Source organism: Schistocerca americana, chromosome X (genome assembly GCF_021461395.2).
Source record: "Schistocerca americana isolate TAMUIC-IGC-003095 chromosome X, iqSchAmer2.1, whole genome shotgun sequence".
Taxonomy (NCBI): domain Eukaryota; kingdom Metazoa; phylum Arthropoda; class Insecta; order Orthoptera; family Acrididae; genus Schistocerca; species Schistocerca americana.
Genome location: NC_060130.1, coordinates 31159389 through 31172008, shown reverse-complemented (window position 1 = coordinate 31172008; position 12620 = coordinate 31159389). Strand labels below are relative to the sequence as shown.

The 12620-nt window shown below is 41.0% G+C and overlaps 1 protein-coding gene across 1 annotated transcript in view; it reads left to right on the top strand.

The window, feature by feature from the left end:
- The window catches only part of LOC124554948 (molybdenum cofactor biosynthesis protein 1-like), a 60291-nt gene that overhangs the window by 11133 nt on the left and 36538 nt on the right, over window positions 1-12620 (top strand). The window contains exon 3 of the mRNA XM_047128647.1: window positions 7069-7293. Coding sequence (XP_046984603.1) covers window positions 7069-7293 — 225 coding nt within the window. The remainder of the gene's footprint in view (window positions 1-7068; window positions 7294-12620) is intronic.

Genomic DNA, 12620 nt, shown 5'->3' with positions numbered 1-12620 from the left:
GTTTGGAGTCTGGTGTATGCTGAATCAAATGTTTTTATTGTTGTGATCTTCCATCTGAAGATTGGTTTCATGGAGGTGACCATGCTAGCCTATCCTGTGTGACCCTCTTCACCTCTGCATAACTACTGCAGCGTACAATAACTTGAACTTGCTTACTGCAGTCAGTTTTTGGTCTCCTACAGTTGTTACCCCCATTATATTCACAGAGGACCACATATTGTGGAAATTGCATATTGTAATGTAGGATGCAATAATAACGTACGGAAAGTTTCTGTTGAAAATTACGAATTATTTAGGAATAAAGGAGATGGCTCACCAAAAGGCAGAAGCACTGTCTCATCGATAGGCACATGAACAAAAGGTATGTAGAATGAGATTTTCACTGTGCGGTGGAGTGTGCACTGATATGAAAATTTCCTGGCAGATTAAAACTGTGTGCCGGACCAAGAGTCGAACTTGGGACCTTTGCCTTTCATGGGCAAGTGCTCTACCATCTGAGCTATCCATGCACGACTCACAACCCGTACTCACAGCTTTACTTCCACCAGTACCTCGTCTTCTACATTCCAAACTAAAAGGTACGTTGCTTGGCGAGCTTCCAGAATGCACTTTCTTTTTCTAGCTGTAGGGAAAACATGCGCACGAGCACACACACACACACACACACACACACACACACACACACACACACACTCACACACACACACACTCACATGCGCATGCACGTCTCCTTATTTTGTGGTCGCTCAACTGCCAGCTCTTTACTGGCCCACGGTGAGTGTTCTGGAGTGAGGTGGGTCTTTAGAGTGGGGTAGGATGGGGTGGGTTGAGGCAATGTGAGGGATGGAGAGAGATGGGAGGGGTTTGGAGGGAAGCATTTAGTGGCTCGTGGGAGAGTGGGGAGCCATCTGTGGGCTAGCTAGGGGTGCAGGTAGAGGGGTCAGGTGACAGACAGCTGTTTACTCATAGACTAGGGTGTGACGTGAGATAACAGCACACAACTAGCTGATTGCGAGGGGGGGTGGAGAGGGGGGGGAGGGCCGTGTGTGTGTGGGGGGGGGGGGGGAGGGGGCTGGGAGTTAACTTGGATTTAGACCAGGAAGCAAAGGATGTGCTGTAAGTATGGCTACGAAAGTTGAGTATTCTTAAATAAGATCAGCTGGTGCCAATGTATTGGAAAGTAACTGGCACACAAAGTGCAATTGTGGCTCCTTTTTCTTTATGAATTTTAAATAGTCTGCAGAGCAAATTGAATTAGGAGGATCAGGCATTTGTGTGGGTCTAGGAAAGTAAATTGTAGGGCCAGATAAAATGCGCGCAAGACAGGAGGGGTACTACTGCTCATCACTGCTGTATCGTGCTACTAGTACGTGTCTGTGTGAGTGCACCGAGAGTGGTGTTGCCGTACTTGCGTCTTTAAATTGGTCACCGACTGATCATTGCAGGCTGGCTGCTGGAGGCCGTCTCTGGGAGCCAAGCGTGCCGTGCATTCCCTGCCATGCCATCTGCTGGCGACTTGCACATATGTAAGTGTGGAACAGTGCTGACTGACTCTCTGTGTGATTCTAGTTTGTAATGTGCACATCAGCGTTCTGTGTCTTGTTGAGTCCTTAGAGGCATATTGTTCGGAGGTTATTATTAAAGCCATATTTGTGCGACTTGGATCACACTTCAGTATTACTTTATTAGTACATCACCACAAACATAAGGACCGGGGATGTACATGCTTTGACAGTTTGCTACGTCTCTTTCTTCTAGGACTGACATGGTAGCTGCCTTGCATTTCTTAATGACTCTGACCTTGTCAACCACAAACCGAATCATAGTACAGTCATGATTTCCCTGAAGAGATTACATGACAGCAGAGACTTGTAAAATTGTGTTACCCATTTCTCTAGCCAGTGAAGATTCATTCTATACCTTCAGATACAGTGTCATGTAGGAGTAGAACAGCAAGAAATACGTAGCTCCTCTAACAGTAATGACAGTTTATCACCTCCCAACACTACATGTGCCAATGTTTCAGTGCATTTTTGAATATGTTTGTTAACAGATTCATCAACACAAGAAAAATTTATGATCTCAGTAGCATCTTATTTCTTAACTCATACTTTACTATTCATCAGAATCTTCATCGCTGCTCTTTGATTCGTCAGAGCTCCCTGCTGTACTTTGTTTTATTTCATAGTCAGAATTAGTTGAAATACCACCTATCGTATTTACTCAAATCTAAGCCGCACTCAAACCTGAAAAATGAGACTCGAAATGAAGGAAGGAAAAAAAAAAATTCCCGAATCTGAGCCGCACCTGAAATTTGAGACTCGAAGTTCAAGGGGAGAGAAAAGTTTTAGGCCGCACCTCCAAATCGAAACAAAGTCAGTCCATTGTAATATGAGACACAATTTAGTTCGAGTGAATGACGATACAGCTACAGTAGTTTGGTTCGAGTCGTAAGCGTAGCACTTAAGCTTTACCAGGTAGCCATTGCTATGCGTCAGGCGCTCCGTCCGTATTTATACTGGTACCCTTCCTTTTTCACGTGCTTCATCTGGTTTGAATCGATTGCTTATTTTGCTTTGATCTGATAAGTGCCATTTTCCTTGTTATAGGCGTTTATGTCACTCTAAGCTGAAAATGCATTACTGTACTGTGTCATGCATTGTTTGTCGCATTCTGATAGTGCGTGTTTGCAGCCTTTCGTCACTCGCGGCATGGCTTGCTTTTGTGCACGCTACCGCCGCTTACAAAATATATATATATATATATATATATATATATATATATATATATATATATATATATATATAAAAAAAAGAGAAAAGAGAGAGAAATTGTCTCATTAGCGGAACAATGGCAAGAGACTACTATTTCTTGTTACTTACACTGCTGCTTTCTTTGATAATGATCAACAAGAACCAAATAATAGACTGCGTATGATAGAACATGTTCTGAACGAGAGTTAGGCGAAAATTTTTCTCCATTTGAAAATCTTTGCGGCCGCTTCTTTAGTACATCAAATTCTGCACAGAAATTAGAGTCATCTTAGATATAAAAATCTAGTCAGTTGCCATGCTTCATTTCTGACTGTATCACTATTAGGCATAAGAATAATACGAATATAAACATGACACGATATGTATATTCTTCCGCATTTGCTGTTGTCTCACTCTAGTTTCGTAGTTTATTAGGCAGACAGGATTTAAATAAGATAGCAGCAAACACGAAAGAATACGTGGCAAAATGTTTATATTCGTATTACTCTTATGATGAAGAGAATACTGCATGTGATTCACATTTCATCAGGTTCCTATTAGCAACCATCTCTTCTCACAGGTAGGAAAACATTCAGAACGTAGAGTTGGCCATATTGACAAACATCCCAAACAGTCTTGCCAGTCGGATTTTCGTAATACATTGAAGTTCTGCTACATTCGAAGATGAACAATACGGAATTTGTATTTACTTCTTTGGATAATGTATGAAAATTGTCTTCCACCTTTTTTTTTTTAATTTATTTACTGACGCAGAGGTTTTGGCGCCAGTATTTATCTTTGTGCCTATGAAGCATGCCTGTGTAGCGCTACATATATTCGACGGCAGAAGTTAGTTGTTTCAGCACCTACTGACATTTTTCAGAACTTCCACTTGCTTTGCACTCGATTCTAAGCCGCAGGCGGTTTTTTGGATTACAAAAACCGGAAAAAAAGTGCGGCTTGGATTTGAATAAATACTTCTTAAGTATTATCTTTCAAGTCAACACCTGCTAATCTGTGAGACCGAAATGATGAGCCATACTACTCTATTTCACTGTGCCTGTTTGTTTCATTTGTATAACATTTTATTCCATCATAGATGCTGCACTTACAGTTTCATATATGCATTGCAGCAGCAGACACAATAAAAGTAGCAATCAGCAGTGCTTAGTTAGTTGAATGGGTAAAAAATATGCCATTGTCCCAGTTCCACATATCCCCAAAATTTGATTCTGCCAAATTCTGTACTCTCTGAAATCGAATGTTTAATCCAAAGATGAAAGTGAACAAGTTTGATGCAGTATTGCTAATATTGTTTATTACGCATCTTGCTGAATGAAGAGCATACCGTGTCTTTTCTGAAAGGTTTGGAGAAGTAATGCACATACCAGTTTTCTAAAAACTTACATTGAGATTGTGCTCTCCTTCCTCTTGTACAAATTAGTAGAGCCCTTCGGATTACTCCACAATATGCCTCTTGGCAAGGTGGTAACGACAGTATTATGAAAAGGATAGATTGGCACTCACTGTATAGTGTAGATGTTGTGTTGCTGGCAGGGGGGGGGAAACACCACCTATTAAACACGTAAGCTTTTGGTGCAAACCCCCCCCCCCCCCCCATTCACACACACACACACACACACACACACACACACACACACACACACACACACACACATGCGCGCGCGCGCGCAAATGCAGATCACACATACATGACCACTGTCTCTGGCTGCTAGGGCCAGACTGGGAGCAACTGCGCATAATGGGAGAAACAATGGTCATGGGTGTGTGTGTGTGTGTGTGTGTGTGTGTGTGTGTGTGTGTTTTGTCCACTTTGGAAGAAGACTTTCTGATCGAAAGCTTACTTGTTTAGTAGCCTTTTTGTTGTGCTTGTCTGTGACCTAACATTTCCTGTATACAGTGAATAGCAATGTATCTTTTTTATAATATGGTCATTATTGCAGCCTAGATTTTCTATTGTTTGTTTCCTTTTAAGACCTTATAAAGACAGTTACTGACAATTTCTTTTTTTCTTATTGGAGAAAAGTAAAACCATATGGGGGCCAGACGTAGATTGTAAATGAATATGGAATAGAGTATTTTTATTCTCCCTGTATGCAGTGTCAATAACGTCACCTCACACACTTCGTTTCTGGCAGCACCTCCTTCTCAACACATGACTGTCCCCCACCACCTCACCATAGTCTTCAAGTTATATCCTATAGCACTTCTGGGTGGACAAATAGATGAAGGATGTAGTTTAAAACAGTATAACTAAACTTAAAAGTCAAACTGCCCTTTTATAGAGACTGCCATCGTTATTTAAACATACTAAACAACATCAAAACAGTCAAAAGAAATTTTTTTTCAAAAGAGCAGAAAATTGTAGTGAAATTCATGAAAGGATTGTTTTAAATTGTTATATCTTAAATCAATAAGTATGTCAGCATTTCCCAGGATTTTCTGGCTTAATTAAGACTAGGTCATGCCACCACAGTGGTCAGACAGTGGACTTGCCTTCGAGAGAACAACGGACCCGAGACCCATCGGGCCACCAAAATTTGGGTTTCCCTTGATTTCCCTAATTGATTTAAGGCAAATGCTGGGATGGTTCCTTTGAAAAAGATGACATTCGGTTGAGGAAGCTAATTTCTGTGGCAGGTCTGATGACACAGTGCTGGTGGAAGCACGAGTATTTCAGAGCACACCAATCATTGCACATTGTTAAACATAGGGCTCTGCTGTAGACAACCCCTGTATGTTCCCATGTTGACAACACTGTTGAATTACAATTTCTGTGGCTCAGGAGCATTGAGATTGGGCAGTGAATCAATAGAAATGTGTCATCTGGTTGAATCATTAGTGTTTCGCATTACACCTGCTTGACGGTTTTGTGCACATACACTGTCAACAGAGTGAATTGGTGCTTGAAAGGTGCACTTTGCTACAGACTTAGGCCAGTGGGAGCAATATTATGCTATGGAGGACATTCACCTGGTCTTCTATGGGTCCTGTGGTAGTAACTGAAGGCTCCATAACAGCTTTGTTCTGTGTGAACATTATTGTGCACTGTCCGCACTCTGTCCCTAATGAAGGTGACATGTTTCAACAATATGACTTTCAGTGTCACGAGGCCAGAATCAAATTCACCCCTTCTGAATCTGATGGAATACATCTGTGATGATATCAGATACCAGTTCTGCACCCAGAAACCACTGATCTCCAATTTATGGGAATTACATGACCTGTGCTTAGACATGCGGTGCTGCATAATGCTGGGAACATACCTCACATAATGTTGGGAACATACCTGAAATTTATTGAACTTGTCCCACACAAAATCACTGCTGTATTGTGTTCCAACAGTGGACGAACACATTATCAAACAGGAGGTCATAGTGTTTTGTCTCATCAGTTTATATATTCAATGCTTGAATGAAAGGTGTGCTCTTTTCCTTTTTTCTGCCATTGTGTGTATGTGTAAAGCAGGATGTTCTACCATATGGGCTTGTTTATATGAAGGCTGTCAGTGTTACTACCTGCACAGATACTAAATGCTCCTTTTGCGAAGACCTTTTATCTTGAGAACACTTTTAACTTTGTTTCACAAATGGCAGCACAGTTTCAAGAAAGCTTCATAATTTAATGTAATAGTTAAAATAATACCTTCAGCAAAAGATGTGTGCGTTGGAGTGGGAAAAAGGATTAGAGATGTATGTAGTTTAATTTTCTTAAATTGTTAAGAAGGTTAACAGTTTGGCATGCTAAGATAAATTCCCACATTCTCTAAAAAGAGAGAAAAAGATTAATTTAACAGAATCAGTGAGGTATACAAATATAACAACAGACTTGTAGAACCATTATTTTGTAGGTTAGATTAGATTAGATTCAGCTTTTGTTCCAAGACCCAAAACATGAGATGATTCTCATGGGTGAGTAACATGCCAGAAAGTATAACATAAAAAATATAAAACATTTGAATACCCTGATCATTTGTCAGGAGATTGTCAAACTAGGCGAATACAATACAAACTGTAACAGCTAATATTTTCAGAATTGATACGCTGTCAGACCGAAACATTGTTATGCACTATTCATAAATTTATCAAACAAAAAGTACATAATCTTGACTGTTATGACAAAGTGCTCTCAGAACTGAAATCTAACAGACATTCTTATTTAAGCTGGCCTAACAGCCACTGTTAAGATATTCATGTATAGAGTAGGATGAGTTGCCTATCAAAAAGTCTTTCAAACTCTGTTTAAACCATGCTTTATCTGATACCAAGTGTTTAATGGTGTCTTTCTTCCACAGATAATTTGTGTTGTAATGCAAGGTTTTAATGAAGATGAAGTGTGCAGTTTTGTGGAGTTAACAAAAGAGAAAAATGTTGATGTAAGATTTATCGAGTACATGCCTTTCAGCGGCAACAAATGGAATGATGGGAAGATGGTCTCCTTTAGTGAAATGCTCCAAATAATTAGAAAGCAGTGGCCTGATTTTGATCCTCTTCCCAATGGGCCCAATGATACCTCAAAGGTACATGCAGTATTACATATGAACATACATTGAAAATAATTTAATGTTTATGACTTACTACCGATCACAAGAATACTTCACATCTGCTGGTGGTATGAGAGATGGACTGGTTTAGTTACATATTTCTCATCCCATTCAGTAAGTCTGTCCTGGCCTGGGTTTCTCTGCAGCTTCTCTGCAACTCTCCCCATTTCCTAAACCTTGACAATCCTTTTATTTCTTCCCTTTCCCTTCCCCTTCATTGTTTCTGCCAGAAGAAGAAGCCACTGACTCCAAAAGCTTGCACATTTCCATAACTTTAAGGGGAGTTAGAAGGGGAAAACATTCTTTTTCACTTTTTTGGGTTTTTATCTGATTATAAAATTTGCAATTCTCCAACTAAAATGATATGTATATTACTTATAAACTTGTGTGGGAAGTATTTTATTTTATTTTCTAAAATATAATCTACACCAGTTGAAAATGTTAAAATTTTTACATGCATTACGTCAAGACCTAATAAAATCGGTAATTTCTTATATACAGGGTAGTCCATTGATTGTGACCGGGCCAAATATCTCACGAAATAAGTGTCAAACGAAAAAACTACAAAGAAAGAAATTTGTCTAGCTCGAAGGGGGAAACCAGCTGGCGCAATGGTTGGCCTGCTATAAGGCACTGCCATAGCTCAAACTGATATCATCTGTGTTTTTTTTAAATAGGAACCCCATTTTTTATTACATATTCGTGTAATACGTAAAGAAATATGAATGTTTTAGTTGGACCACTTTCTTCGCTTTGTGATAGATGTTGCTGTAATAGTCACAAACATATGTTTCATAATTTTAGACAAACAGTTGGTAACAGGTAGGTTTTTTAAATTAAAATACAGAATGTAGGTACATTTGAACATTTTATTTCGGTTGTTCCAATGTGATACATGTACCTTTGTGAACTTATCATTTCTGAGAATGCATGCTGTTATGGCGTGATTACCTGTGAATACCACATTAATGCAATAAATGCTCAAAATGATTTCTGTCAACCTCAATGCCTTTGGCAATACGTGTAATGACATTCCTCTCAACAGTGAGTAGCTCGCCTTCCGTAATGTTCGCACATGCATTGACAATGCACTGACGCATGTTGTCAGGCATTGTCGGTGGATCACGATATCAAATATCCTTCAACTTTCCCCACAGAAAGAAATCCGGGGATGTCAGATCCAGTGAACGTGCGGGCCATGGTATGGTGCTTTGACGACCAATCCACCTTTCATGAAATATGCTATTCAATACTGCTTCAACCGCACGCAAACTATGTGCCGGACATCGCCATTCTGTCATGCAGTGAAACATCTTGTAGTAACATTGGTAGAACATTACGCAGAAAATCAGATTATTGCACCATTTAGATTGCCATCGATAAAATGGGGGCCAATTATCCTTCCTCTCTTAATGCCACACCATACATTAACCTGCCAAGGTCGCTGCTGTTCCACTTGTCGCTGCCATCGTAGATTTTCCGTTGCCCAATAGTGCATATTATGGCGGTTTAGGTTACCGCTGTTGGTGAATGATGCTTCATCGCTAAATAGAATGCATGCAAAAAATCTTTCATTGTCCCGTAATTTCTCTTGTGCCCTGTGGCAGAACTGTACATGACGTTCAAAGTCATCATCATGCAATTCATAGTGCATAGAAATATGGTACGGGTGCAATCGATGTTGATGTAGCATTCTCAACACCGACGTTTTTGAGATTACCAATTCTCGCGCAATTTGTCTGCTACTGATGTGAGGATTAGCTGCCTCAGCAGCTAAGACATCTACTAGGGCATCATCATTTGTTGCAGGTTGTGGTTGGTGTTCCACATGTGGCTGGACACTTCCTGTTTCCTTAAATAATGTAACTATCCGGCGAATGGTTCGGACACTTCGATGATGTCGTCCAGGATACCGAGCAGCATACATAGCACATGCCCCTTGGGCATTTTGATCACAATAGCCATACATCAACATGATATCGACCTTTTCCGCAGTTGGTAAACGGTCCATTTTAAAACGGGTAATGTATCATGAAGCAAATACCGTCCGCACTGGCGGAATGTTATGTGATACCACATACTTATATGTTTGTGACTATTACAGCAGCTGGCCGGAGTTGCCGAGCGGTGCTAGGCGCTACAGTCTGGAAACGTGCGACCGCTACGTTCGCAGGTTCGAATCCTGCCTCGGGCATGGATGTGTGTGATGTCCTTAGGTTAGTTAGGTTTAAGTAGTTCTAAGTTCTAGGGGACTGATGACCTCAGAAGTTAAGTCCCATAGTGCTCAGAGCCATTTGAACCATTTTTGACTATTACAGCCCCATCTATCACAAAGCGAAAAAAAGTGGTCCAGCTAAAACATTCATATTTCTTTACGTACTACATGAGTATGTAATAAAAAATGGGGGTTCCTATTTTAAAAAAATGCAGTTGATATGAGTTTGACCTATGGCAGTGCCACCTAGCAGGCCAACCATAGCGCCATCTGGTTTCTCCCTTCAAGCTAGACGAATTTCATTCTTTGTAGTTTTTTCATTTGATGCTTATTTCGTGAGATATTTGGCCCGGTCACTATCAATGGACCACCCTGTAGAAAGCTGTGGATTACTGTGTTACAAATGTTAAATTATGTATTGGTAGCACTGTCAAAAATAGTATCGTATCTTTTCATAGTATAAACATGCTTTGTATATCGAAGTGCTAACGTTCTTCCGAGGAAAAGTGACGAATAGACTGGTAAATCTCTCGAAAAATATGACTCCAAAATGAAGTGTTTTTAAGAAATGTGGGTTTCATGGTAATAAATTTTTGTATAAAGAGAAACTTTGCGTTCAGCATGTGGTGTGTGAAGTTACAGACAACGAAATACTGGCAAACTCATGAGTATCTAGCGAAACACCCATTAGTGATTCGAAGATTAAAATGAAACATAGTGATAACACAGTTATCTCAAAACAAAACTCATGTAAACGGTAGGTTAGGTTATATTCTGATACATTTACACAACCTAACAGGGGTGTTATGTGAATGTGTGTGCTGTATGTATGTGGAGGGCCAGTTAGTTTACATGAAGACATTGAGGTATCAAATGGACTAGCCAGGAAACGTATCATTAATTCTGCCAGTTGTAAATATACTCATTCATTTTGGAATTCTGATAAGTGTAAAGATAATTATTTTGAAATAAATGTTAGGTGGTTTTATGGATTGAGAGCTATTGGCAAAGGTTACACTGCAGCAGAAACAATGTGTGTCATGATGTATATGCCACGCCCACTTTGTAAAATGGACAAGTATGCAGGATTTATTGGAGCTGCTGTGAAATCTGCTGCATGTGAGTCAATTAAGTGTGCTGCAAATGAAGCTGCTGAAATAAACGATGGTATGATTGACATATCCGTAGCTTTTGGGGCACTTGGTAGAAGCGCAGCTGCATTTCTAAGAATTCTGTTGCTACAGTGACCAGTGTGGATACTGGAAAGCTAATAGATTTCCAGATTTTAACCAAACATTTAACCAAGTATAAATCAGGGCATGAAGAAGGGCATATCTGTGACAGAAATTATGAAGGACAACTAGTCGTACGGAGGCCTGTGCAGCTGTTGAAATTTATAATCGATCTGTAAACTAAAGGCGAGTGTGTTACACTAAGTTCTTAGGTTATGCAGACTCAAATGCATATAACAGTGTAGTAGCCACTCAGCCTTATGGTGAGAAGCTTATCACAGAACTGGAATGTGTTGGTCATGTCCAGAAGAGGGTGGGTACCAGATTGAGGAAGTTGAAACAAAGTTTGAGAGACAAGAAACTTTCAGGTGGTAAGACCATAAGAAGCAGGCTGACAGACAAAATGATTGATCAACTACAACAGTATTATGAGATTGCCATTAGAAATAATACTGAGGATTTGTTGAAATTGAAGCAGGCAGTACGGGCTACCTTCTTCCAGAGACTGTCAGCTGATGATAAACCAGTACACCATCTTTGCCCTCCTGGATCTGGTTCATGGTGCAATTACCGCAATGCCCAGTACTCAAACAGGTCATACAGCCATAAACATTCTATCCCAGCAGCAGTTGTGGATATCATAAAACCTGTTTACAGAGACCTGGCAATCTGGAATTATTGAAGAAGTGTCTGCATTGTCAGACTCAAAATCCCAATGAGTCGTTCAATAATCTTATAGTGTCAGTGTTGTCGTAACTGCCGTCTGCGTCATGTCTGCTGTGCAGCGAGCTACGCTAATTTAAGTATTAACTCTATTTTTCTTACTTGTCACTTCTTCTTCCATGTGTTTTTGCTTTTAGGAAGCTTTTTATTGTCGAGTGCTAGTAATAGTGTTCCATAGATTTTGTGTTTGTTTTGAATACAGTCAGAGAGAGTCCGTTTAGTAAGCCATAGTGCCAGTAGTGCTAGTGTTTGTTTTCAATACAGTCCAGAGACAGGTAGGGCTATTTTCATTGTTTTCTACAGGACGTGTCTAGTAACCACAGTTTAGTCAACTATCAGCCACCTTTAGTGAATTAGCAGTCTAGTTATAAGTTGATTAACTCTCTACAGTAAATTGATTTCTTAGGATGGATAGGATGTGTGACTGCTGTGTATGGACACAGGTGGAGCTGGCCACTGTTCGCGAACAGCTGAACATGTTGATGGCCGCGGTTACCCGTCTTCAGGCTGCTGCCTTGGAGTGTAGCGGCAGTGGGGAGTCTGGTGCTTTGCATGGTACACCCCAGGTGATACATGCTTCACCCACTGACCCTTCTGTCGACACATCTTTGCGGGTACCGGGCGCGGTTGGGCCACCCTCTTCCCAAGGGGAGTGGCGGGTTCAGCAGCATTCGCGGCGCACGAGGCGGAGGGTCAGTGTGGAGGCTGGCTGTGTGGCATCGCCCGTTCTGCCTGTGAGTGGACATGTGGCCACTCCTTCAGCAAGGTCTGAGCAGGCACATGGGGGGAGGGGTTTATTAGTTATTGGGAGCTCCAACGTTAGGCGGGTGATGGAGCACCTTAGGGAAATAGCGGAAAGGTCGGGGAAGAAGGACAGTGTTCACTCTGTCTGCTTGCCGGGGGTCTCATCCGAGATGTGGAGGAGGCCGTGCCGGCAGTGATAGAGAGCACTGGGTGCACCCGACTGCAAATTGTTGCTCATGTCGGCACCAATGACTCGTGCCGTCTGGGTTCAGAGGTCATCCTCAGTTCATACAGGCGGTTAGTGGAGTTGGTGAAGGCAGAAAGCCTCGCGGGGTGGAATCTGAGCTAGCTATTTGTAGTATCATTCCGAGAACCGATAGTGGTCCTCT